General features: G+C 41.4%; 3 protein-coding genes across 4 annotated transcripts; 1 reads left to right on the forward strand and 2 right to left on the reverse strand.

The window, feature by feature from the left end:
• Window positions 1-3374: 3374 nt before the first annotated feature.
• LOC128444584 (synaptotagmin-A) lies at window positions 3375-6508 on the reverse strand. The gene is made up of 8 exons (XM_053427137.1): window positions 6361-6508; window positions 5580-5761; window positions 5056-5169; window positions 4802-4969; window positions 4548-4715; window positions 4143-4260; window positions 3682-3815; window positions 3375-3581 (listed from the first exon to the last, which is right to left on the reverse strand). Exons 1-8 carry the CDS (start codon window positions 6506-6508, stop codon window positions 3375-3377), a joined length of 1239 nt encoding a protein of 412 aa, XP_053283112.1.
• Window positions 6509-9819: 3311 nt separating this feature from the next.
• On the forward strand, window positions 9820-14437 carry bbs10 (Bardet-Biedl syndrome 10). Its single transcript, XM_053426811.1, has 4 exons — window positions 9820-9867; window positions 10569-10768; window positions 10861-11829; window positions 11975-14437. Exons 2-4 carry the CDS (start codon window positions 10578-10580, stop codon window positions 12810-12812), a joined length of 1998 nt encoding a protein of 665 aa, XP_053282786.1. The 5' UTR covers window positions 9820-9867; window positions 10569-10577; the 3' UTR covers window positions 12813-14437.
• Window positions 14422-23510, reverse strand: cd9a (CD9 molecule a). Of its 2 annotated transcripts, none has more exons than XM_053426812.1 (8): window positions 23317-23510; window positions 20228-20330; window positions 20043-20140; window positions 19288-19362; window positions 18966-19067; window positions 15953-16042; window positions 15502-15585; window positions 14422-15391 (listed from the first exon to the last, which is right to left on the reverse strand). In XM_053426812.1, the coding sequence occupies exons 1-8, from the start codon at window positions 23383-23385 to the stop codon at window positions 15326-15328; spliced, it is 687 nt and encodes a 228-aa protein (XP_053282787.1). In that variant the 5' UTR covers window positions 23386-23510; the 3' UTR covers window positions 14422-15325. The 2 variants fall into 2 exon arrangements, with proteins under 2 accessions (XP_053282787.1, XP_053282788.1); XM_053426813.1 differs by lacking the exon at window positions 23317-23510 and adding an exon at window positions 21121-21330.
• Window positions 23511-24844: the final 1334 nt, after the last annotated feature.

Consider the following 24844-nt stretch of genomic DNA (forward strand, 5'->3'; position numbering starts at 1 on the left):
ACTAGAATTGTGAGTCTGACAACGTCAGGCTAGGACCATACATGACTTAAGTAAAAATAAATAAATGTATAAATAAATACATAAATAAATAAATAAATAAATAAATAAATAAATAAATAAATAAATAAATAAATAAAAAAGGAAATAAATTAATTAATACAGAAATAATTAAAAAAAATACCTTAATAACAACAGAAATGTCTAAATAAATGTCTTAAATATATTTGCACATTTATTTATTCCCTGATACATTTCCTTTTCATTTGCAGTGTCCTTATGCTAATGAGAAAGGCGGGCATAACCGCAGTGTCATGCAGGATTGGTCACAGGAGTGTAATGATCCATCCCTACTACTTCTGCCTCTCAATGCTGGTGTCCAGTAGCTGTTTGCAGCGTTGAGCCAGTTCACACTTAAAATGAACTAGTTCAAGTTTAGAGGTTAGTTAAGGTTATTTTTTATTGGGATGATTTAGCTGTCAGTAGTCCTGACTGTGGGCGTCACGTGTTCTACTGAGCACAAGGAGCGAGCCGAGAGGAGAAGGAGGAAACAGAAACTCCAGCTCGGTACAAACCACCTGCAGCTTCTGCTCTGATCATGAAGCCGCTGATCTCTGAGCAGATGTGACCAGAGAAACTCTGTGTTTCCACTGTGTGTTTTCAATGGTCTTCTGCACATCTTGCGCAGAAGACCACTGCGCACATGTGCGCAGAAGACCATTGCGCACATGTGCGCAGAAGCCTAGTGCGCAGGAATTGCGCGCGCAGTTTTTATTTTTTTTTATTAATTATTAATTATAATTATTAATTTCCCTTTTTTTTCCTGTTTTTTATATTTTATTAATTTAATTTATTACATCAAATCCTGCCAATTTTAAGAGCTCATTTTATTGCCGGCAAGAAGATGGGAAGGAGTGGGACTCGAACCCTAGTGTTTGAGGACCGTCACTCTACCGACTAGGCCACATCGCCTGCTGAATTATTCGAGGAACTAGGCACACAAGGAAGATGGAAATATTATCGTGTGTGTGTGTCTATATTTGACAGCCTTACTTAGAAGTTACTTTTTATAGTTTGGGATTTTAGATACTGGATGATTTAACATGCTTTAAAAACCTATTGCTAGAGATTAACCCAGTAGTTTCCAACCTTCTTCGTCTTCTGACACCTTACAAGAATCACATATGGAGGACCATTGAAATGTTCCGAGGGTCAGTGAACAGGTAGGGGTGGGGCACGTGACAGTTCTAGGCCAATGGCTGTAGGGTTTTGTGGGATGCCAGGCTCTCATTGGCTGATGAGTTGGTGAATCAAGGGTGAATGAGGAAGGGGAGTGAAGAATATAGTGGTGGATGAGAGGAGTGTCTGAGTTACGAACGAGAAGCGTGTTGTGTTCGCTGGACTTTAATAAAGTTACACATAAAGAGAGAAGTTTCCTGTCGTCTATACGCGAGGACGCTACAATATGAACGTGTTCACCGGTCATATTCATTATTTGTCATTGAGTTGCGTTCAGTTCATCGTTCTCATAAAAGTGAACGTGTTCAATGAGCGCGTTCTTTTGCGTTCGTTCATGCACAACACTGAGTTGCAGTATGTTTAATTGTCAGGGGCACAACAACTCAAGCTTGATCTGTTGAGTTCTGCAAGCTGCTGGGGGTTGTAGTGACTCAACCACGTCTGCCTGGTACAGTGACATTATGAAAACTTATACAAAATGTTACAATAACAGGGAACTAACCATGTCCCGTCTCTTTGTGTATAAATTCTTATTTTGGTAACACCATATGTATGTGATGTTTCAGATAGTGTACAAATGGCTTTGGGTGATACTTTTTACTTAAAAGATTGTTAAGGGGAAATTTTAATAGTAACCTTTCTGAGTTCAAGTGAAGGTTTTTAGATTTGCATAATTTACGTGGGTGCATGTTAAATAGACGTGCCTCAAACTCTCCATAGATGTGATGTGCTGTGCTGCTCCTCACTTATATTTAACGATTAAATAGTCCCCTTCCACAGCAGAAATTTTGACTTGTCACAGTAGAGAGGTCCCAGGTGTTCCTGGTCACATAAAGAAGTCTCTGTCATTGGTTCTTTTCAAGAGCCCCAGTAAATACTTTAAATTTACACCTGTGCTTTTTACAAAAATATCGTGTAAGAGTATGTTGTCTTGGATCATGATGAGCATGTAGAACAGCTTATGTCAAACATCACACATCATCTGAACAACAGCTGTTTGACAAACATGAGGTGCAAACGTCACAGATAATGAGATAACAAAGGTGGATAATGTTCTATATGAGTGAATGAACTGCACAAAGACCAGCAGCAGAGAAACACTGCATGTGCCTGGTAAAAGAAAATGAACCTGACATAGCGTGATGATACAATAATATATACAACAGTCACATACCTTGCAGCCCAATTATACTATGGTTGATAAGCTCATGATGCTCACTGAATTGTCCATCCTGTGTGCAGGGGTGGACTGATATAAGGGAGGACACACAATAAACTTTGGAATGACTCGATTCAAGTCATTTCTCTAAACTTCTCACTGCATGGCTTTACTTTTCATTTTTGCTTTGATGAAGAAGTGGAAGAAACTGTTATAGAGTGTGTCTTTGAAATGAAGTAACACATTAATATGTGAGGATAAAAAATGACCTGAAGTCAGTTGTATTCTTGTTGTGATTCTGGCCCCTTTTGCCGTTTTGGTCGTGATGCTGCAGAGAAACCTGTCAATAAATGATGAGGCCAAAACGCTGATGTTAGCGTTCCTCTCATTCTAGGCTGTACTCCAACATCATCATCAGTGAACTTCCTCAGCTTGTACAAGCACACATTCTAATGGAAGATGGTCCTATGGGATCAAATGGAAATAAACAACTTGCATTAGAATTTATAATATATATTATTTAACCACCATAATGAAATAGTGAATATTCTGAAAGTACAAACATAATAGCACGTAGCAGTCATGGGGATCTGTAATTTCATTGTCCCTTTTTGATTGTCTCCCTCTGCAGGTCTGTGTTATGTGCATTGTGAATTAATTTGAACAACTGTGGACAAACATCAGAAAGGTTGTGAAAAAATCTCAGCTTATTTAATAGCATTTGTAGCTGGTGATAAATCTTTAATTACGTTTTTATGACAGAAGTCTTTATGACAGAAGCAGTTGGCAGTTAATGAAGGCTTTGAGTCCATAATAGTGTCTCGGACAGTATCTAGATTAAAACAGAGTATTATTGGTACATTTACTGAGTTGAGTAGGTTAAATATTTTTAATGGGACTTGAGGCAAATGTAAAAACATAAATTGGAAGTAACTGAGGTAAATGCTGTAGGATTTCATAGCTCACTGGGTTCACAGTTTCATTTCTTGTTGGATATTAGTGGGTTGATTTCGTCCTCTGGCTTGAGGCCGTGCCACTGAGCTATTGGCCGCCGGGGGTTAGCCAGCATGTCTGACCAATGGCATTGCTCGGTCCCAGTGCTGTTAGCACCCAGCAGCACCTTCCCGATAGCGTCGTTCTTCCCGATCTTATCATAGTCCAGCACAGTCACTGCTATCTGCACCTTCTGTAGATTACAATAACATGAACAAAAAGTGAATTTCTGCTGGGTTGTATTTGTGTGCATACATATGTGTGTGTGCGTGTGTGTGTATAAATCTGTTTACCTCTATCTGTTCACATGTCACCTCAAAGCTGAAAGACTCGTTGTAGTACGGGTTCAAAGTGTTCTTCTTTATCGTTGTTTTCTTTTTCTTGAGTCGTTTCCCGTTCTGCATTAAGTGGATCTTCACATAAGGGTCTGAGAGTGAGAACAGAGAGGTTTCGTGTCAGAGCGACCAAATGCCTGGCACCGGTGCAGCGACTCCATCAGTGAAACACCACATCTATTGTAGTAGCTCCTGGTGGTTTCCCCTAACTAGAAAGTGCTTGAAAGTGGACACAGCACTTAAAAGGGTGATTTATAAGGCCAGAGCTGATAAATCTGGGCTGAGTAGTGTGCACCAAGTCAGATTATACAAAGTGGTTTAAGTCTTGTACTTAAGAAGATCAACACAGTGCATTTTTTAATTCTATTCTATACTGAAAGATCTCCAGCTCTACAGTGAAAGTAACTTGCTTGACTCACCTGATAATCCTCCCACATCCATTTTCTTGAGGTTTTTGGCCTCTAGAATCACCATCGTTAACTTCCCCGCAGTGGGCACAAACCTCAAGGACAAACATATGTCTCCAAGCCGCTCGCTCTGACACAGGGAAGAGGAAGAATAAAAGAAGTGAGTATGTTGTCAGGGCTTCATCATTAAATGGAGAAGCTGAAATATTACGCAAGGCTGCAGTCGTCTGGTTTTGAAGTAACTTCAAAAGGAAAATTTGATTTTAATTACACCAGAGGAAAACTGAGCATCAATAACCTTGTCCCCTAATAAAAAACACTGCGTCAAATAAAAGGAAACAAATTTAAAAAAGGATATTTTAACGGTTTTGGAAAAGCAAGATTTATTTTCGTCCCCATCTAACAGTTGGCCCCCACCTCCTCCTTCTCTGCCTTCTGCAGGTCCCTCCACTCCTGCAGAGACTGGCTGAAGTCCACGCTGCTCATCGGTATTTTCACATCTCCTATGGCATCGTGCTTTGAGAAACGATCAAAGTCGTACACCGTCATCACCAGTGTCTTCCCGCCCAGCTCAGTGTACAGTACCTGTAGTACGGAACAAACATCAAGGTGCTGATAGGTAACGTGCTTTGGAAAAATAAGTGTTTTTAAAATATTTTTCCTTAATTTACCTTAAATGTGAAAGTCTCATTGAAGTTCGGTTCAAGCGTCTTCCTGTGAATTTTAGTTTCAAACTTTTTCTTTTTGTCCGGGAGCAGATAGAGTTTAACGTAAGGGTCAGAGCTTCCTCCCACATCCATGGCAGGAAGCTCTGCAGCCTGCAGGATGCCCACTACCAGCTAGAATTTGAGAGCACAGGAAGAAATGAGGAGCTGAGGAAACTCAAATGTGACATTTAAGAATTGACAGGTGGTGTGCATCTTACTGTGTTATCTGTGAAGTTGTAGTCTAGTGTGAAATTTAGTCTCCCCAGCTTCTCTTCTTCTTTGGGCTCTTTATCTGACAGCTTTGTTTCTTTGTTGCCTTCAACTTTCGGTGGCTGCACAAACACAAAGACACACAAACACATCACATGTAAAAATGCAGCGATACAGGTGATCAATGAAAACCACGTCTAACAATGTGTGAAGGAGTTATTTGTGCTGTGTTCCTAGCGTTACACCGTCAGAGGCATCAAACAAAGATTATGTTACACCATCAGTGAGTTTAATAGAACTTGTATCCTTGAAGATGCTTAAAAATAAGTTACCTCAGTCCTCAACCTACACCATGAACTGTGCGATGTGCAACACATCCATTAGTCGTAACACACACAGACAGTTTTACTAGTCTGGGTCGACCCCAGTGTCAGAACTGTGAAACATTGGAAGGACAATACATCTGCAGCGGTGTGTGTGTGTGTGTGTGTTTGTGTTTGTGCGTGTGTGTGTGTGTGTGTGCGTGGCCTACCTCGCTGCAACCTCCATCCATTTCAGTGTCAAAGTCTCCTTTGCTTTTCTCTTTTCCCTTCTTCTTGTCCTTCTCTTTGTCCTTGTCCTTCTTTTTCAAGCACTTCTTCCAGACGCACACGGCACAGGACAACGCCAGGCACAAACTCACGATGCAAAGGGCGGCAATTGCCCAAGACGGCACTGAAAAGCCATACAACACACACGCATACAGATTACTCAGAATAAAAATACATGGAATCCTTGTTAACCACTTAAACCCTAATCTTTCCATCTCAAAACATCACATGTGAACAGACTATCATCCACACTGACAAAGTTAATCCAATCCAGTACTCCTGTAATAAATACTATTGTCAAAGAGATGCTGACTCAGATCTGTGGTAATTTTTAGGCCATATATTGTTGTGGTGTTGTACTGTATTACTGTAAGGGATTCATTTGTCCGTGTATATTTCTGGATGTATCACTCGGATATCAAGCGACATATTCAAATCCAAGATACAATTTTGTATGACTTTTAAGTTTGACTTTCTAACATGAATGCAGACAGCTTGACAAACCAGTTTAAGTTGGACATGTTGGTCTGAACTAAAATAGAGAATATGATATGCTATCATAGAGAATAGTTTAATTCAAATCTCTGTTGATATTGTAAGAGCTGCTGCAGCTGTGATATTTGCCCAAGTGTCCATGAAACTGTCCCTTTAGATTATTTCTCAATTATCCTCTGGCTCTGGTGTTTAGATATGTTTCTTATTTATCTTGGTGTCCCAACTCACTGTGGCCGTTGTGTAGTTCACTCATGAACTTCTTTGGATTGTGGCCTCCGGATTGTGTTCGGCCTGTGGTTGTCGTTGCATTCGTCAAACGCGTTGGTGTAGCCGGGGTGCCCGGTGCAGCCGGGGCAGCTCGACGGGTCCCGGTCATTGTTTGATGATTGACAGGAGATCCTGAATTAACTGGCCAGAGAAACGGAGATACCGGAGAAGACTGTTCAATCACAACATGTGCAACATACATTATATTTCAATAAAACAGAAACAGGCATTACATGCCTCCATATGTGCAACAGTCAAATGGGAACCATCTAAACGAGACACAAATACACATTAGAGCAGATTTTCCAAAACGCTATCGATGGATATATTTGAAGCAATAATGTGCTTATGGACACGGTATGAACATCGGAGTCAAATGACTTCTCCTGTTTCTGCTCGTCTGGCACAAACTTGAACACAGGATATACAAACTGCTGTCTCTGCCAAATCTGCTGACATGAAGGGGAGAGGGCAGGACTCGAGAGGAGGAGGCTGTGAGGGAGACGCAGAGTAGAAGCGTCACGCGTGGACCTCTGCTGTTCCTCTGTGAGCAGCCAGAGGTGATGAGGTACCAAGGTCACGCTCTGTGCACATTAACAAAGGATCGAAGCCAAGCGTGGACTCTGAAATAATATTGCGATATGTTATTTTCTACTCTGCATTAGTCAGAGTAAGTATGAGGGGCTGAATCAGCAGACGTGATCTCTGACTTTTTCTGCTTTTTCAGGATACTTTTATTTTAATACTATTGCAGAAGCTGCCGTTCATATATGAACAGCTACAGGAGCAAGCAGAAACATTTAGTATACATCAAAAAGGATAATAACTGCATGTCTCACATGTTACAGTTACAGATCATGAATTTTGAACAATATTTCAGATTCTGATGTGTTTAGCAATGTGTGCCAATATGAAACAAAAATTACATGACTCCCAACTTGCTAATATAGTAATTATTTAACAATGATTTATGAATATTAGTAAATGTATAAATTATCAGTCAAATTTTTACTGCTGAGGCTATAGTGAAGACGGTCACACCATATGGACCTGACGTCAGTTGTTAATGCAGCTAAAAGTCTTTTAACAGCTAATCCAACAAGTTTACACATTTGACAGTAAAAACAATTTACCATCTGAATTAGCAAAATGTCAATTTTAAGACACTTTCAGATAAAAACCGTTTTACTCATGGTTTACATCAGAGCACCGTGTAAATTATCAGTGAAAGTGAAAGAAAATAATTGAAGCTGGAGTTAGACATTACTCATATTGACTGTATCCAGTAAACAATAGAATGACCTGCATCGACCTGATAACTACTATTATTAGATATCTTTTGTGCACATTGTTGACACCCAGTTAATATTCAGTCAGCATATTCAACAGAGAAAGAAATCGAAGTTTTGATTGATTAAAAAAAAAATCAAATTTGAGGCATACCTGTATTCAGTGGTCTCAGCAGCAGCGTTCAGCCTCTCAGGTATTCCTTGTCTTCACAGAGGTGAAAAGAGGCGGAGGAGGAAAAATGATAAAGCAGAGAGATGGAGGAGAGCAGTGAGGCAAGTGTCAGCCCCTTTGTTGTTGTGTCTCCAGTTCTGAGACATCAACACGAACAGTGCAAGTGTGTGAAGCTGCATCGAGAGAAAGAGAGAAAGTGAGAGGGTAGGACAAGATGGAGTTGAGGGTGAGATCGGTAGCTTGGTCATCTTGTGTTGCTTCCATATGTTTGTGTGTGTGTGTGTGTGTGTATGTGTGTAAGCGGGAGAGGAAAAATGTGTACTTTTCTGTCCATTCAGGTCTCGTGGGACCGCTGTTCCTTCTTTCTGATGTCCCACCTTTTGTGACCTCTGTCCCACCCCGACAGGTCAGCGGGCCACCGATGCATATTCATAAGCGTAGTGACATGGCTTTTTTAAGTCTCATTAGCATACTGACAGTTCAGCATTAGAGGACATTTACATTTAGCGTGGACGGCTCTGTGTGTGAGGGCATCTGTACATCTGGCCGTATGGCTGCACAACTGTCTCATATCGTCTATGTATAGATGACGTTGCCTGATTTAGAAACTTAGGATGTGGTTTCTGCAGCAACACAGAGATCAAGTTCCAGCCCCGCCCCGTTCACCTTGAGGAACCAGAGATGCACAGAGACGCCGAACAGAAAGAGAGGACGAGAGACGCTGGGAGGATGGGCAGGGAAACAGGGAGATCGACATAACCTCTGTCTGTCACAGAAAGAAATATCACAGACAGTTTCAGCTGTGAGTGTCACTCCTTGAAGAGGTGCAGCGTGGAGGCCAGTTGATTTAAAGCTGTAATGAAGTATTTAGTTGACAGTATAGATAACCCACTTTTAGGCCTAAGCAGTTTTATGCCTGTAGTAAATTGAGCTTTTTGTATTAATATAATTCCCATTTAATGAGAAGAAGGGTGCTTAGAGAGCGCAAATCGAATGCCAATCACTTCGTGTTAAAGAAAGTGCAAAAGGAAATCGTTGATCAACTCCCGAAATGTAATTGGCTTAGCAGTTTTTGAATAATCCTGCTCACTAACAGACAAATATATGCATCTCTGTATCATCATCTAATGTCCTGTCGTATTATTAGCAGTGTATTAGCATTATTAACTATGTGTGAATTATTCGAAGATGTGGTTCAAACACTAAGAGTTCTTGAGAAAGTCTCCCTGCGGTTAAGAGAAAAAATTGTCTCATCTTTGAACATCATTTAGAATTTAGAGCCCTTCAATTATTTGTAGTACAACTGATTTGTGTCATGAATATTCATTATTTTTAAACACAGCCTCTTCTACTTTAATAGTAGTTGTGACATTAAGCTTTCATGTAAGATATATTATTTGCTGTGGTTAATAAAGATAGGTGGCTTGACATAACAGATCATAACAAATAAAAAATGCACAATGAGTAATCGATTCTCTTCATATGTGCTGGGATCAATACACACAAATTTACAGTGTAAATCGGCAGATGTGGTGCCTAATGCACAGGAAACACGTGAACAATGTGCACACTCAGCATCACAACAGGATTGTTAAACAGAAAAAGCAGCCATCACACACCTGATCGCTTTTTTACAGTTTATTTGATATCAAACATCCAGAATGGCTCATATACAAAAAAACATGTTATCCTTATTACATATATATTTATTAATAGTCATCAGGTAATCGTTAAAATGTGATTTATTTATATATAAATATGTATATATATATATATTTATATACATATATATATATAATAATATAATATAATATGTGAAGAAAAAAAATAAGTCACCTATATAACCACATATACAGTATAAATATGTGGTTGGTATTTGGAGATAGAAAAACAACTCATAATTCTGCTCGCTGGGTGGCAGTATAATCCGATACATCCCAACAAACCCCAGAAGAAGACTGGTCTCCAGGATACAGAGGAAGAAAGCGTCCTCCTGTTGGACTAACGGTGAGTTCTGTCAGATTTAAATCGTGTTTTACACTTAATATACTTTTTATGAGACGATGCGTTTAAGTCATGTCTATATAGTAAATGTTTGTAATAAATTAAACTCCCAGTAACCGCGACGAGTAGGTTGGTTTAGTTTGGTTACCTAGCTAGGAGATGCTAACGATACTAGTGTTTTCAGCAGCGAGTTTGCTAACTTTGCGTGTCATGTAAACTTCACTGATGTGTAACAGTATAAGTACACGGACAGGACATGAATGCAGTACATGCAGTACATTATCTAGCATACATAAAGTGTGTCTACAGCATGTATACTAATAATAAAATATTACAGTATGATAAAGATGATATATAATTGCCAAGGTACTGTACAGATGATTTCATATTATTTGAACAGATATTTCTGTATAAATGAGGAATTGATGTAGTTGTATGAATCTAAAACTGAAGATATGGTTCTTAAATGTAAGCGATTGTCCTAAATAGACACCTGTTGAGCATTAATGGTGATTAAATCAAATTCTGTCCTCACATGATGAGCCTAAATCTTATATTTGAACACTGTATATGATGCTGAATCCAATAAGGAGTTCTCTGAGATGACTTTTGTTTTTAAATTTAATAAATCCAGTTTTAAATAAGGGGGCAACATTTTTTTTAGTAGTGAACAGTTTGAACCTCTGATCCTGTGTGTGTTCCAGGTTACAGAGATGCTACCAGTGGATCGTCTCCACCTCAAACATGTCCTGCAGACAGTTGGTGCACTGGAGGCAACTGTCCTCCGCAGCTTTGGTCCAGAGGGAGGACAGGTGCTGTTCACCCGAGACACAGGACAGGCCATGTTGACCCGCAGTGGGACACGCATCCTCAAAGCACTGCGGCTTGAATCTCCACTCGCTAGGTAACACACAGACATTTACTTTTTTTCTTTTACAATACTATATATCAAGTGTAATTTGTATTTACATTATATTTGTTTGTTCTTCATTGTAGGATGGTGGTGGAGTGTGTCTGGAAGCATAGCAGTTCAACTGGAGATGGATCCAAGACCTTTATATTGCTGCTGGCATCATTACTGCGAATGATTCATACGAAAGCTTGCAAGGAGCCTAACGTGTCTCACACTTATAACTCTAGGGAGGCGGCAGAAGCTGCCACTGCCAGGCGCTTTGCCGATCAACTGCTCGCATTTGCATTGGAAGAATTGGAGGATCTCATCGCTGTAGGAGTGGCCCCGTATGGATTCTGTGTGTCGTGGGAGGATCTCTCTGCAAAATCACATCCACCAGCTGCTCACTCAGAACCTCACTGCGTTCAAAAGCTGCTGGCATCATTCTTTCACACCCGTCTCGGCCACACCCACTGTGACTTCATTAGCAACCTCACCTGTGAAGTTCTCAGGCACTGGATGTTTGTAAATGACCTACCTTCCTCGGCACTTCACTTTGTAAATGACAACTTCCCTGCCCTGCATACGGCTGTGTCAGGCTTCCCTATGAGCTGCTCACGTTTGATTGAGGGGCAGGTCATTCACAGGGACTTTGCTGTGCCCTGCCCTCGGACTGAAGACCAGCCAGTTAGAGCTGTAGTATTCAGCGGGTACCTGCAGCCAAAAATACTCAGTGCTGGAGATGTGCTTAAGGTGGGATGTGGAGGCCAAGTGACTGATGAGAAAAGTTTTGTGGAGTTTAGTGCCTGGTCAGAACGGTCACTACAGTGCGTCATTGCAAACCTGCAGCGTTTGGGTGTCTCTGTGCTTCTCTCTGCAGTGAAACAGTCCGCGGCTGTTCTGGCTTTAGCTGCCCAGGCACAGATGTGTGTTGTGGAGTGCATCAGCAAAGATGAGCTGGCCCTCTTTGCCAAACTGAGTGGAGCCACACCAGTGTCCGAGTGCTGGACGATTGAATCACGGAATGTTTCTACTCTGACCTTTTGCCGGCCAATACTACTGGGAGCACATAGGTATGATTACATGTCACTTGTTTCTTGTATACATTAACCTGTTGTCCCAGATATATATATATATACAGTATTAAAGGAAATACACATCAATAGTTTTTGAATTTCAGTGATTTCTTCATCTGGTTTCTATTTTTCTCTTCCACAGATACGTTCACGTGGCTTTCCAGGATTTAGAGAAGACTCTCACAGTGGAACCCATGAGTCTGGTCATTTGTGGCGCAGGGGAAGGCCAGACAGACCAGGTCGCATGTGCATTTCAAGATGCCATCCGCATGCTACTTGTAACTTTCCAGCCAATTGGACACTCAACTACAGCATCAAAAAGGACATACCAGTTTCCTGATAGCACATCCTCACCTGCATCTGATCATTCTGATAGAACCACCCACACATCCTCCAATGCAACTCTCTCTCAGCAGTGTGTGTTGGAACCAGGCTGTGTTATACCTGCCGGCGGAACATTCGAGTTTCTCTTAAATCATGCCCTCTTACAACATGCCCGCTGTCGCTGTGTTTTTAATGGTACAAACATGAGTACCCCTGCTGTTTCCCAGCTCTTGGCAAGTGCTCTCCTGAGTGTACCACAACAGATTTACTCCCACAGTGGGCGACACTTCCTACAGATTCAAACCAGGATCCTCGGTTTTCTTCCAAAAGATTCCCACACGTTCAGCCTCCTTTCTAAACCACAACCCAGCACAAGTATCGTACAGGCTTGTTGTACTAGTGAATTTCCTGCAGCGGGTTGTAAACTGAGCATGCATTGTTGGAGAAAGACTGACGTTTTATCCAAAGCTTTTATGTTGGACTCGGGCCTTGAATCTGTCTCTTGCAAATACCAGCTGCTTCTGGCCGTACTGCAGTGTGTCAGGAGTGTCCTCCGGGTGGACATGGTGCTGCACACACACTCTGCCTTGCACGCACAGTCACGCAGACCCACAGACGTTTCCTCGGAGGGCTCAGAGGATGAGGCTGAAGATTGAGATTGTATTGTGTCCCGTGTTAAAAACTATAAACATATTTTTTCTTGGCACTCTGGTGTCATTCAGAAGTTATTATTTGCACTTGGCTGCTACATTTTAAAGAAATGTTATAGCCACATTATTTTCTGGTTGTCCAACTGCAATATATTTGTAATCCATTACTACACAGAAAGTTATTTTCAATTATGGCACTACAGTTGTGTTGTGCAATTTATAGGCCAAAAAAATGTGAACATGGTCCTGTAGCACTCAGGTTTGGCAATAGCATTAAACAGAAAATGTTAAAGTTTTATTCCCTGTAAAGTACACAGTGTCCAGTTGTATAAAATACATTTCGTTAATTTTAAGTTAAAGTGTTTTGTAGGTGTTGATGTTGGCTCATCTCTTTGTTGCTTCCCATTATGTTCTCTTTTTTTCATCCTTATCTCAGTTTTTCTGCCCTCTTCCGTTTGCCAGTAAACATTCAGCTTTAGAAAAGTTACACACGCTCAACAACAACGTCTCGTCGACTCACATATTAACGCACACCCCTTTATATAATCAGTGTTATCTCCATAATAGGGGTGGGGCATCTGAACAGCAACACAAGGCTGTCAACAACCAAATCAAAGTGCACTTCCCCGTGCTGTTATCAGAGGAATGCTGCTGTGACCTCTTTTTGGGGAACTGGTGAGTCATGAAAGATTAACTTTAATCATAGCCAGACACAAAAGTAAACTGTTTACTGTAGTCTATGTGTGCAACTCATTTTGATTATAAATTCTCCAGAAATTAATTGTGATGGGGTCAAGTCGAACAAAGACACTTCTTGGCTGTCTTTCTGTTTTGGTCTTGAATATCAAAGAGGTGGGAACCTGGGGGAGTTTTCCGTTTGTGGTTTTCCATTGCGCACATGGAAAACAACAGAGTGTTTTCAGCTTTGTCACAGTACCAACACCCTCCGAACCCCTGCGGGACCATGACATAAACAACTTAATGCAACACGCCAAGCAGAGTCAACGCATTATTGAAAACTTTGCCTTTAGTGAATCTTAGTGCCCTTCAGAGAAGAGGCCTGATCATATTTTTTGTTAATTTGACTGCACTGATTGCTTGCCAGGATGGATTACAGATATATTGCAAACATCAAGTCCTCCAATAATTCCTGATTGGCTTTTAGTGAAGCTGTCATAACCTTTGACCCAACGCAGCCCACAAAACAAAATCATAAGAATGAGCAGCGACAGAATTGGACTGGAGCAGGAAGCGTTAATCAGCATTGACAATGCAAATAGTCTCTGACAGGACACACACATTACAGTTTATAAACACACTCAGCCTCTGGTCGGAGCTACAGATCACTCACACTCAGGACTAAGAGCCGTGTCAAGCTTTGCGCCGACATCCATCGGACTCATTCACACTATTAAATCTTTAATGATTACTATTACAGTTATAAGCTGTGGGTACCACTGCTGCTCTTAAATGTGATATGAATGTGGTATGCTGCCTGTTGTATGTAATTGCGTTATTTGTGGATGATGCACAATATTGCTTTTATACAAATAAAGCTAACAGATTAATACGATTATTTAAATGTATTGAATTGAATAATATAAAATCCTCAGTCTTGACTTAGTACATTTTGTTTATTTGGTTCTCAATCAACATAGTGAAACAATATAAATCAAACAAGTCTCTGTAAAATGAAATGGACATTATAAAATACACAATCGAACCACACATACCGTTTAAACATCGAAGATTACAAATGTTTTGCAGATAAAAAAAACAAAAGCAACATTTACAAAATGTGACCAAAAATAATGAAGGCTGTTTTAAATAACTGCGAACGAGGAGATGGGGGAAGTAAGGAAAGGAATGAACAAAGATTCCTTACACCACAGAAACTGAGATGCTACACAAATACCCGTCAATAAGCGGAAAGAAAAAAAAACCTGCCACGGCAATTCACAGCTCAGCATTGAACTGGCTGCTCATCACCATGGTCTGACGTCAGTGTTGTAAGAAGACAGCAATCTTAGAATTTCATTGGCTGCTTCTGTTTGGTGCTAAAGTGGTGCTGGTGGCCTTTTTCTGTGGCCCTGGACCAATATGACTCTTCTTGTGAGTGACCTCGAGTGGTGGCAGTAGAAATGTGATCAGTAGATAATAATACAATTCTTTGTTTCGATAATTAGCGGTTCACAAAACACTAATTTCAATCAAGTGACCACAGATAACACATTTCTTTACTACTTTGCTACTTAAGCACAGATGACACTCGTTCTATAGTTGGGCCTAGACACCACATCGCACTGATCTAGTCCAGGAAGGTCAGGAGTGTACAGCGTGTTGAGAGTACATCAAGAACTGACCAATAATCTCACAAACAACAGAAATATCAGCACCCAGTCTATACTTATGTTATCCCCTTTGAACAAGCAGTGTTTCTATCTGAAGTGGAGAGTCTGGGACCCTAGGAATGACATCATGCAACATTAACGAACGACATGTGGAGTGCGTGGCGGGTGTCACACCACCTCCCGGGATTTCCTGATGGCGCAGCACAGGAGCATGCTAAAGATCATTCCGAACATCTGCAGGAGAGAGGGAGGACACGTTACTGTGGATCCGCACCGTGTTTATCCTCCAGGTCAGCAGACATTGAAATTTTGTGAATTCAAGTGAAACACAATCACAAACTCACCATGATAACCCCGATGGTGACGCCCACTCCTCCTATGATGTGTAGTTTGGAATCGAAAACGTCATCGATGGCGTCGGGACAGCTCTGCAACACACAAGCAGGATTCAATGCAGCGGAATGTCCTCATATAGCTATGCTTTAGGGTATGGTGCATGTAACTGACAGACTGGGAGCACACTGGCTTCAGTACACCAGTGTTGCCATAGTAACACTGCAAAGAGGCTGAGGAAATTAGTCTGCAAAGGGAAAAGACTTGATGAAATAATGACACATGTCAGACCATCATTATGATTTTGACGCACAGTATCAGCGCTCACAGAGCTTAGGTGGGTCTGAGCTCTTTAATGACTCGTCTCCCATCTCGACAAAAGTATTCTCTGTCCGCCTCGTGACTGGAGAACCGAGCTGTGTTAGCGTTTGATCTATACACACACATTCAGGATGGTTGTACCTTAGTAATGAGCTCCTCAAGCAGGTCCCCTTTGGGACAGGTGTCTTTGGCAGCGTCTTCTGCAACACCAGTTGGTCCACAGCAGTTCAGCTGTTCACACACAAAATCATGATGTCAGTGAACAAGGAGACTTGCAGAGAGAAAACATATGTCTTACAAATGTGTTCCTATTAAAGGAATTGTTCAACACATTGATTCCAATTTTAGGTAATGCCTCGATCCTCTCTACTCACTTTCAGTACTTGGGTCATTTTCTCTGCACTATTGTCACACACACCTTATCAGCATCATTATGTACATGTCATATTAAGCCTATTTTCCTACTTAAATGTATAGAAATGTATAGAAAGCACAACTCTCAAATCTTTTTCAATCGTGGCTATTTAAGCTTTTTACTCAGACATGGCACAATTTTGTTTTTCAAAAAACGACTTCTTACTCTTGAAAACAAAACATGGAGAAGCAGCTCCGCAGCTACTGCAGGTCCGCCTCAGCTCCTTCCCCCCTTAATTTACGTCTTATTCTATTTATTTTTTATTTAGATTTTAGGAATCTAATTCTCATTGTAATTTTTTCTAGTCATGTTTCAGTGCTTTTTATTTTAATTGTCTTATTTTGCTTTTACAATTTGTCATAATGCTTTTTGTATTTGAGGTAGAGCACTTGTCTTCTTGTTGTAATGTCCTATACAAATAAACTCACCCTGCCTTCATACATCTCTCTCTCCTCTTGTGTGTTGGCTGTTTTTCTGTCATTCAGCATGAGGGCAATATATATAATGAGTTATTTCGGATAAGCCATAATTTTCTTGTTAAAACAAGGTATTCTAGTCACAGTGAGGTTGCTAGGCAACCAGTGGAAATGCCACATATATGTCCTGGATGTATACAGTGCCTTGCATAAGTATTCACCCCCTTTGGACTTTTCTACATTTTGTCATGGTATAACCACAGATTAAAATTTATTTCATCGTGAGTTTATGTAATGGACCAACACAAAATAGTGCATCATTTGGAAGTGGGGGGAAATATTACATGGATTTCACAATTATTTACAAATAAAAATCTGAAAAGTGTTGAGTGCATATGTATTCACCCCCTTTACTGTGAAACCCCTAACAAAGATCTGGTGCGACCAATTGCATTCACAAGTCACATTTGCAAGTCACATAATTAGTAAATAGGGTCCACCTGTCTGCAATTTAATCTCAGTATAAATACACCTGTTCTGTGACGGACTCAGAGTTTGTTGGAGATCATTACTGAACAAACAGCATCATGAAGACCAAGGAGCTCACCAAACAGGTCAGGGATAAAGTTGTGGAGAAATATGAAGCAGGGTTAGGTTATAAAAAAATATCCAGAGCTTTGAACATCTCTCTGAGCACCATAAAATCCATCATAAGAAAATGGAAAGAATATGGCACAACCGCAAACCTACCAAGAGGAGGCCGTCCACCCAAACTGAAGAGTCGGACAAGGAGAAAATTAATCAGAGAAGCAACCAGGAGGCCCATGGTTACTCTGGAGGAGTTGCAGAGATCCACAGCTGAGGTGGGAGAATCTGTCCACAGGACAACTATTAGTCGTCTACTCCACAAATCTGGCCTTTATGGAAGAGTGGCAAGAAGAAAGCCATTGTTGAAAGGGATCCATAAAAAATCCCGTTTGGAGTTTGCCAGAAGCCATGTGGGAGACACAGCAAACATGTGGAAGAAGGTGCTCTGGTCAGATGAGACCAAAATGGAACTTTTTGGCCTCAATGCAAAACGCTATGTGTGGCGAAAACCCAACACTGCCCATCACCCTGAGCACACCATCCCAACAGTCAAACATGGTGGTGGTAGCATCATGCTGTGGGGATGCTTCTCTTCAGCAGGTACAGGGAAACTGGTCAGAATAGAGGGTAAGATGGATGGAGCCAAATACAGGGAAATCCTTGAAGAAAATCTGATGCAGTCTGCAAAAGACTTGAGACTGGGGCGGAGGTTCATCTTCCAGCAGGACAATGACCCTAAACATACAGCCAGAGCTACAAAGGAATGGTTTGGATTAAAGAATGTTAATGTCTTAAAATGGCCCAGTCAAAGCCCAGACCTCAATCCAATAGAGAATCTATGGCAAGACTTGAAGATTGCGGTTCACAGACGGTCTCCATCCAATCTGACTGAGCTTCATGTTTTTTGCCAAGAAGAATGGACAAACCTTTCCATCTCTAGATGTGCAAAGCTGGTAGAGACATACCCCAAAAGACTTGCAGCTGTAATTGCAGCGAAAGGGGGTTCTACCAAGTATTGACACAGGGGGGTGAATACTTATGCACCCAACAGATGTCAACTTTTTTGTTCTCATTATTGTTTGTGTCACAATAAAATTTATTTTGCACCTCCAAAGTACTATGCATGTTTTGTTGATCAAACGGGAAAAAGTTTATTTAAGTCTATTTGAATTCCAGTTAGTAACAGTACATAATGGGAAAAAGTCCAAGGGGGGTGAATACTTATGCAAGGCACTGTACATGAGCTACTGGTCATCAAGACATAGTTAAAGCACAACTCGCCCTAAAAGATGAATGATTTTTACATTATTGTTTGTGCACAAAGTGAATAAGTCAAACGAGCAGACAACATGAAATGTATTGGTAAGTGTGTGACCTTTGGAAATGAGATGTCTCCATCTGCTTCAAGTGTGAAAACTAAGCAGCATTAAGCACCTCCCAGCTTTAGCTCCACTGTTACCGCAAAGACATGAGTGGTATCGATCTCCTTATACAACTCTCTACTTTATATACTCTTATATACCAACATGCTGCTTTTTTTAAGTTAATTTGCTGAATTCACATTTTCTAGTCATCAAAAACATTATGGATCCTTTTTACTGTGGAGATGTCTTGCAAAGTTCCCATGGGAAAACATTGCATGCACTTGAAAAAACAATTTGTTCCAAATTCCTTCGATAAGATCTGAGTCTTGTCCAATTAGGGTCTGAATCAGAGCGGAGTGGAAACGACTCACCCCTGTTTGAATCAATCGCAGTGTCTGTCCCAGGCGCTCATCTCCCGTCGTCTTGTAGTTGTCGTAGGTCTGCAAGTAGAACGCTGTGATGTCGCCCACCACCTGCAGCACGGCAGCAAGGGGGATTTATTAACATGGATCATTCAAGCAGACACCATTTCTTCATGCTGCCTTGTAAAATCCTTACAGCAGTATTTTCATGTTAAATTAAGCAGCACTATTTCCCTCACTTTGTTGCTGTCGGCCATTAGTTTGCTACGTAAACTCCATTGAACTTTGTCAAATTAAATCAGTTGAACGTACTTATAAAGATTTACGTTACCTTGCTTTGATTGGAAAATCCCCAGATCCCAGCTGCCACCTCTATGGCAAATATGATGAGCAGGAAGCCGAAGAACTGTGCAAAGGAAACACAAAGCTGCGTGAATGCTTTGCCTCCATGCAGGCTTGTGCGCATGTCCTTTGTGTGCATGTATGAACACATAAGGTCATCTGAGTGTAGCTGAAACTAATTTGCATAGGCTCCACCTCCTGAGAGATTTAGTCCAGGAAGATTAGGGCCAGACATGGAGGGAGGGAGGCAGGGAAGGATTGGACAAGTACAGAGACTCTTCTCCGGCCTTGATGCTGTTCAGTAAACAACGGCGAAGGCAGACTCTTATATTTCTTACTGCACCCAAGGTCTGTCTGCAATCCTCACATGCTAGGTCAAGTGTGAGTGCTGCTGACTGAGAGCACTAGAGAAACACTTGTGAAGAAAAGCCTTGCTTTTAGTTTCTATTTTACAAATTACTGTGAGTGAATTAAAGTGAATAGAACAAGAAGGGAGAGGCCATGAGGAACTAGAAGGGTAAATGGAGAGCGCATACCTCTGGCAAGGTCAACGCCCTATCTCACCATGTTTTTAAAAAAAGTGGATCCGCCCGTTTATTGGGATCCACTCCAAAATTGCAAAAGTTCTTGAGTCATGCCCCACTCCTCATTTCATTCAAATTGGTTCTGTAGTTTGTGTGTAATCAGACAAACAAACGGCAACAGTCAAAGAAATGCAGATGAAAAGAGAAGAGTGGTACGAACCAGTCCCAGCATGGCAGGGGACTCCTGGATGGCCCCGCAACATCCCAGAAAGCCCACCAGCATCATTAGTGCTCCAGCTGCTATCAGGATGTATACACCTGCACACATATTATTTAATTAAATATATATAGTTTATGTATTGCAGAGTACCAATAATCTTTATTGTAAGACTGAGAGTGTCTTACCCGTGTAGAACACATATGGAGAGTCTGGTCCGTCAAACAGGCCTTTGGTCTTTGGGTCAAATCTCAGCCAAAGGCCTATAGCAAAGACAGCGGTGCCTGCAAGCTGGAGACAAGAGCATATTCTCACACACAGTTCAACAGTTACATCCCTCGAAGCATTCTGCAAAACGTCACATGTTTACTGGTCCAAATCTGATTTCGCTCACTTCTGTTGTGCTTGTGTCTCCTTTGTGTAGCTCTTCCAGTTGTGTTGTGTTGTGGCTTTTGCATTTATTAGTTCCTTTGTCAATGCGCTTGTGTGAGACGTCGTGATGTTATGAGTGCATCTTCTTAAATCCTGTCATACTCGTCTGTTGGAGCAACTGTGTAACGTGCATAGACAGGCACTTACTTAAAAGCCTTGTAAGCACAGACAGGTCAGCCCAGGGAATTTCCTTTATGCGAATGGTGTGTGTGGTCTTTTTGTATTCTATTGTATAGCAGTTTTCACCCTCTTTACTTCCTGTTGTATGATTTATGATCCATTGTTTGAGATAAATTGCATTTCAGAGCAATCGGAAATGGGTAAAGCTGTATAACCCGACTGCTGAGGAATCTTGTCCACCTCTCTCTCTCTCTCTCTCTCTCTCTCTCTCTCTCTCTCTCTCTCTCTCTCTCTCTCTCTCTCTCTCTCTCTCTCACACACACACACTCTCACACTCCCCCCACTCTATTGGTCTCTCTCCCCCCTCGTAGCACCTTACCCTAACCTGAACCTTAACCTAACTATGTCCTCACATCCTCAAAATGGCTTCAGTCTGTTACTCTGTAACTTAAGCAGGTCCTCACGAGGATACAGTTACAGGCATACAACACTCCGCAGCAGAGTAGGACACAATAAAAAACACACGTACCCAGAAGATGAAGTTGAAGACAAACATGAGAAGTTTCACACACTTGATTCCCCCAGCGACAGCCATGTTGATTCAGACGACACACGCAGAAACGCACAAAAACACACACACGCACACACTGTGTACCGACAAGAGTTCCTTTCAATGAGGAAGTGAAAACAGAATGGTGTCAGTTAGTGGAAAGGAAATACGTTTTCACTACCACACCTTCACATGATCACCTGATCACACAGGAAGAGCAGGAGTGGTGGTGTTACATGATAATCTTTCCGTACTTGTGTACTTGGTATCAATTCCTGCCTGGTGTTGCTTCCTGTCCTTTGTTTCATTTTGTATGCATTGTTTGTGCGTCTATAACTGGTGCATGTGTGCAAATAATGTGGGCATGCAGAGTTTGTTGGATGTGGGAGGGAGCAGCACGGAGTGGGAGCAGCAGGGAGGGCTCTGCACGTTCAGACATGTTCACAACATTTAGTAAAATACCTGCTCGGCAGCATATTTACTGCTCTGCTGTCTGAACTGTGTAATCAGCTGCCCTTAAATATGACTACTTCCCATTCCCATAGACATGGGAATAGATTATTAACTGTATATTGTGTATACACTTCCAAAAGCCGTTATTAGTAGTTTTGTGTGCAAGTTTGATTCACTGACCAAACACTGAAAATGTTGAAACACGTGCTCTCTTGTCGTGTCCACATTGAGCTGAAATCAGAGGTGTGTGTGATTTGTGATTTGTGGCTGCATGTACCAGATATGACAAGAGTGTCTTCACCTCATGCTAAACAAACCTAAAAAAGGAGAGCATCTGAGAGATTGTAACAGGCTGTGTTAAAACTAAATGAACTAGAAAGTGTTGATTGGGAGTTAAAATGTATAGTCACCTTTTTCCTTTCTTGAAGTGTTGAACCACGGCACTTTCTGTGTAATTTTGAATTTACCTCCCTAATGTTTTCCCACCTGCAGTCTGTTTGTTGCATGGTTGGCTTGTTTATAAGCAAGACTATACAAAAACTATGGATCGATTTCCACAAAACTCAGTAGAAGGGTGCAGTATTATTGGTCAGGGAAGAACCCAATAGGTTCTGGTGCAGATCAGGATCAGTGGCTGGATTTCTTCTATCACTTTCTTTAATATTAAAATACAGTTAGTTTTTTACATTTCCAGGGAATAATCCCTGCATCTTGATTAAAAAAAATAATAATCTTGCGCGTTTAAACGACTTTAGGTGAATTTGTTGCTGTTCTAACAAATAGGAGGGTTATTTGGGACTTGCCAAGTATTGAATATCCCAAAGCGATTGGGCTTTGTGTCATTTCTTTCTCTCACACACACACAAACTCACACACACCCGCACACAAACATTGAAGCGGTTGGAAACCCCTGTCTGCCCTGCTATGAATGCTTCTGCTGGGCTCTATGTTTAGCTGCACAAACTACAAACGTCCCTAAAAGGAAACACATCCATCTGATACCACACACAAACAAACGCACACAGCAGCCAGGACACACCCTGCAGGCTCAGTGTGACTCAAATAGCCAATATGTGATCCCAGCATTCATTTACACACACACACGCACACACACACACACACACACACACACACACACACACACACACACACACACACACACACACACACACACACACACACACACACACACACACACCACATACATATACATACACACACACAGACACACACACACATGCACATACACTGACTGGCTCCCTGACATGCGCAGCACTTCACATCACGTGACGGAGCAGAAGTCTTAATTATTATTATCACCACCACAATAAAGAAGAGTATCTCCTCCCCCCCACACTGGAATTGTTCAATTGCCGTGCGCGCAGACTCCCGAGTGTGGTCTTTGCTGTGGAACTGGGTCACTTGGCCACTGGGGATTATTCTTCCATCAGCCTCCACAGGCACTGGGACACTTTGTGTTCACCGGCGTCCAGAGCCACAAACCATCCGAGGGCGCACACACCGAATAAACTGGGATAATTAACCCGGGGCTTTTCCGCGAGGGCTCAGGCACGATCCCATACATCCGAGACCCCCGGATCATTTCATTCACAGTGTAGTAAACCTGCTCACACACGGATGCGCGTGCACGTCCAGCTCACACACGCAACACGGGCTGTTCTTTAGAGAGAACAACGCGCTTTATACTCGCTTCGAACTCACCCAGAACACCAGGTTGAAGGCGAACATCAGGTACTTGACGCACATCTCTCCTCCCGACAGCGCAGCCATGGTGGAACACGAGCTGCGGCTTCAGATTCTCAGCGGCTCCGACGGACGGTGGAAGAGAAGAGAAGCAGAATTACTGTGTGAATGCACAATGAGGTTATTTGCCGACGCGCCGACGGCTCGCGCGTCGTGCTGTGCGCGCCTCGCCTGGTCCGCCCCCTCGAATATAACGGCCCGCACAGCCTCCTGTAGTTCTTTCTTTCTTTTTCTTTCTTTCAGTCTTTCTTTATTCATTAAAAAAAAAAAAAACTGTAAATATTTACTATTTTTGTAAAATACGTTATAAATTATGTATTGGACTCATATTCTTTGTTAAATTTCCCTAGTCTTTAAAGAGGCCTAAGATTATTATTCTCTTTCATATTGCATCCTCTAAGTGTTTAATCCACGTCCTGTATTCTACGTGGGTTTCCTGCTGTGCAGCTTCTTGGTTGCAACTTTCTGCAGCAGCTCCATGGCCAGTGGGATGACGTAATTCTCCTAGAATAAGAAAAGCGCGTTCACGGGTTGTATATAGCGATGGTCCAGTGTGCATGAATGAATACGGTGCACGGGCATGCCCTCTCGATCACGTGACAGCACATGGTGTCAATAAGTAGTAAATTAGTCAATTTGGATGTAACTATTTTATGATAGTGGATAAATTAACAAAATCATTGTTGTATTCATTTATAAAAACTCAACCCAGTAGAATGGCCAAGTATCTCATTGGGAATGTTTGCAGAGCATCTGGACAAAAATCTTTAATGCCTGATTTATTTGATCAATGTCTTTGTTGAAATAAAAAGGTTTTACTGATGGCTATAGAACCCAACACATGTTTTGCTTGCCCTATATAAGTGCAAATTATGCATATCTGTTTGTATTTGTGTTTTATTTAATTTATAGTAATATAATTAAAGGTTCAATGTGTAGAATGTAGTGACATCTAGTGGTGAAGCTGCATATTGCAGCTGAATGAAATTTGTTCCGTCCTTACAGATAAGCAAAAACAAATCAAGCACGACAGTCTGTCAAGTCAATTGATCACGATCCTTTAATCACTTTAACCTCGACCCCAATACAAATGTCACGAGACCTAAGAAAGACGTGAAGTAGAATTTGTAAGTAACCTGCGGTTCTCATAGAACCCATCTGCATGTATGGACCAGTCGTCATGCGGTTGTGGATGTTATTAACGTGGACAGGTTCATCGTTTTAAATATTGGAGCTGCAAGGAATTCTGAGATGAAATTATCTCTTTTCATTTCATAAACTATTGGTCTGGTGAACACATAGCGAAAGCAAATAAGAATGGAAGCAATGGTGCACCTTTCCTTAGAATTTCGAGATTTAGACCAGCTCTCATCATGGCTAATACCTGCATTGTGTGTTATTTCAAAAATGAAAGTGCTTTCAGCCACAGCCTTGACTGTGCACACCCACACAGTCTTAAGAAACATTTTTAACAACACATTGTTAC

The sequence above is a fragment of the Pleuronectes platessa genome, chromosome 7 (assembly GCF_947347685.1).
Source record: "Pleuronectes platessa chromosome 7, fPlePla1.1, whole genome shotgun sequence".
NCBI classification, from domain to species: Eukaryota; Metazoa; Chordata; class Actinopteri; order Pleuronectiformes; family Pleuronectidae; genus Pleuronectes; species Pleuronectes platessa.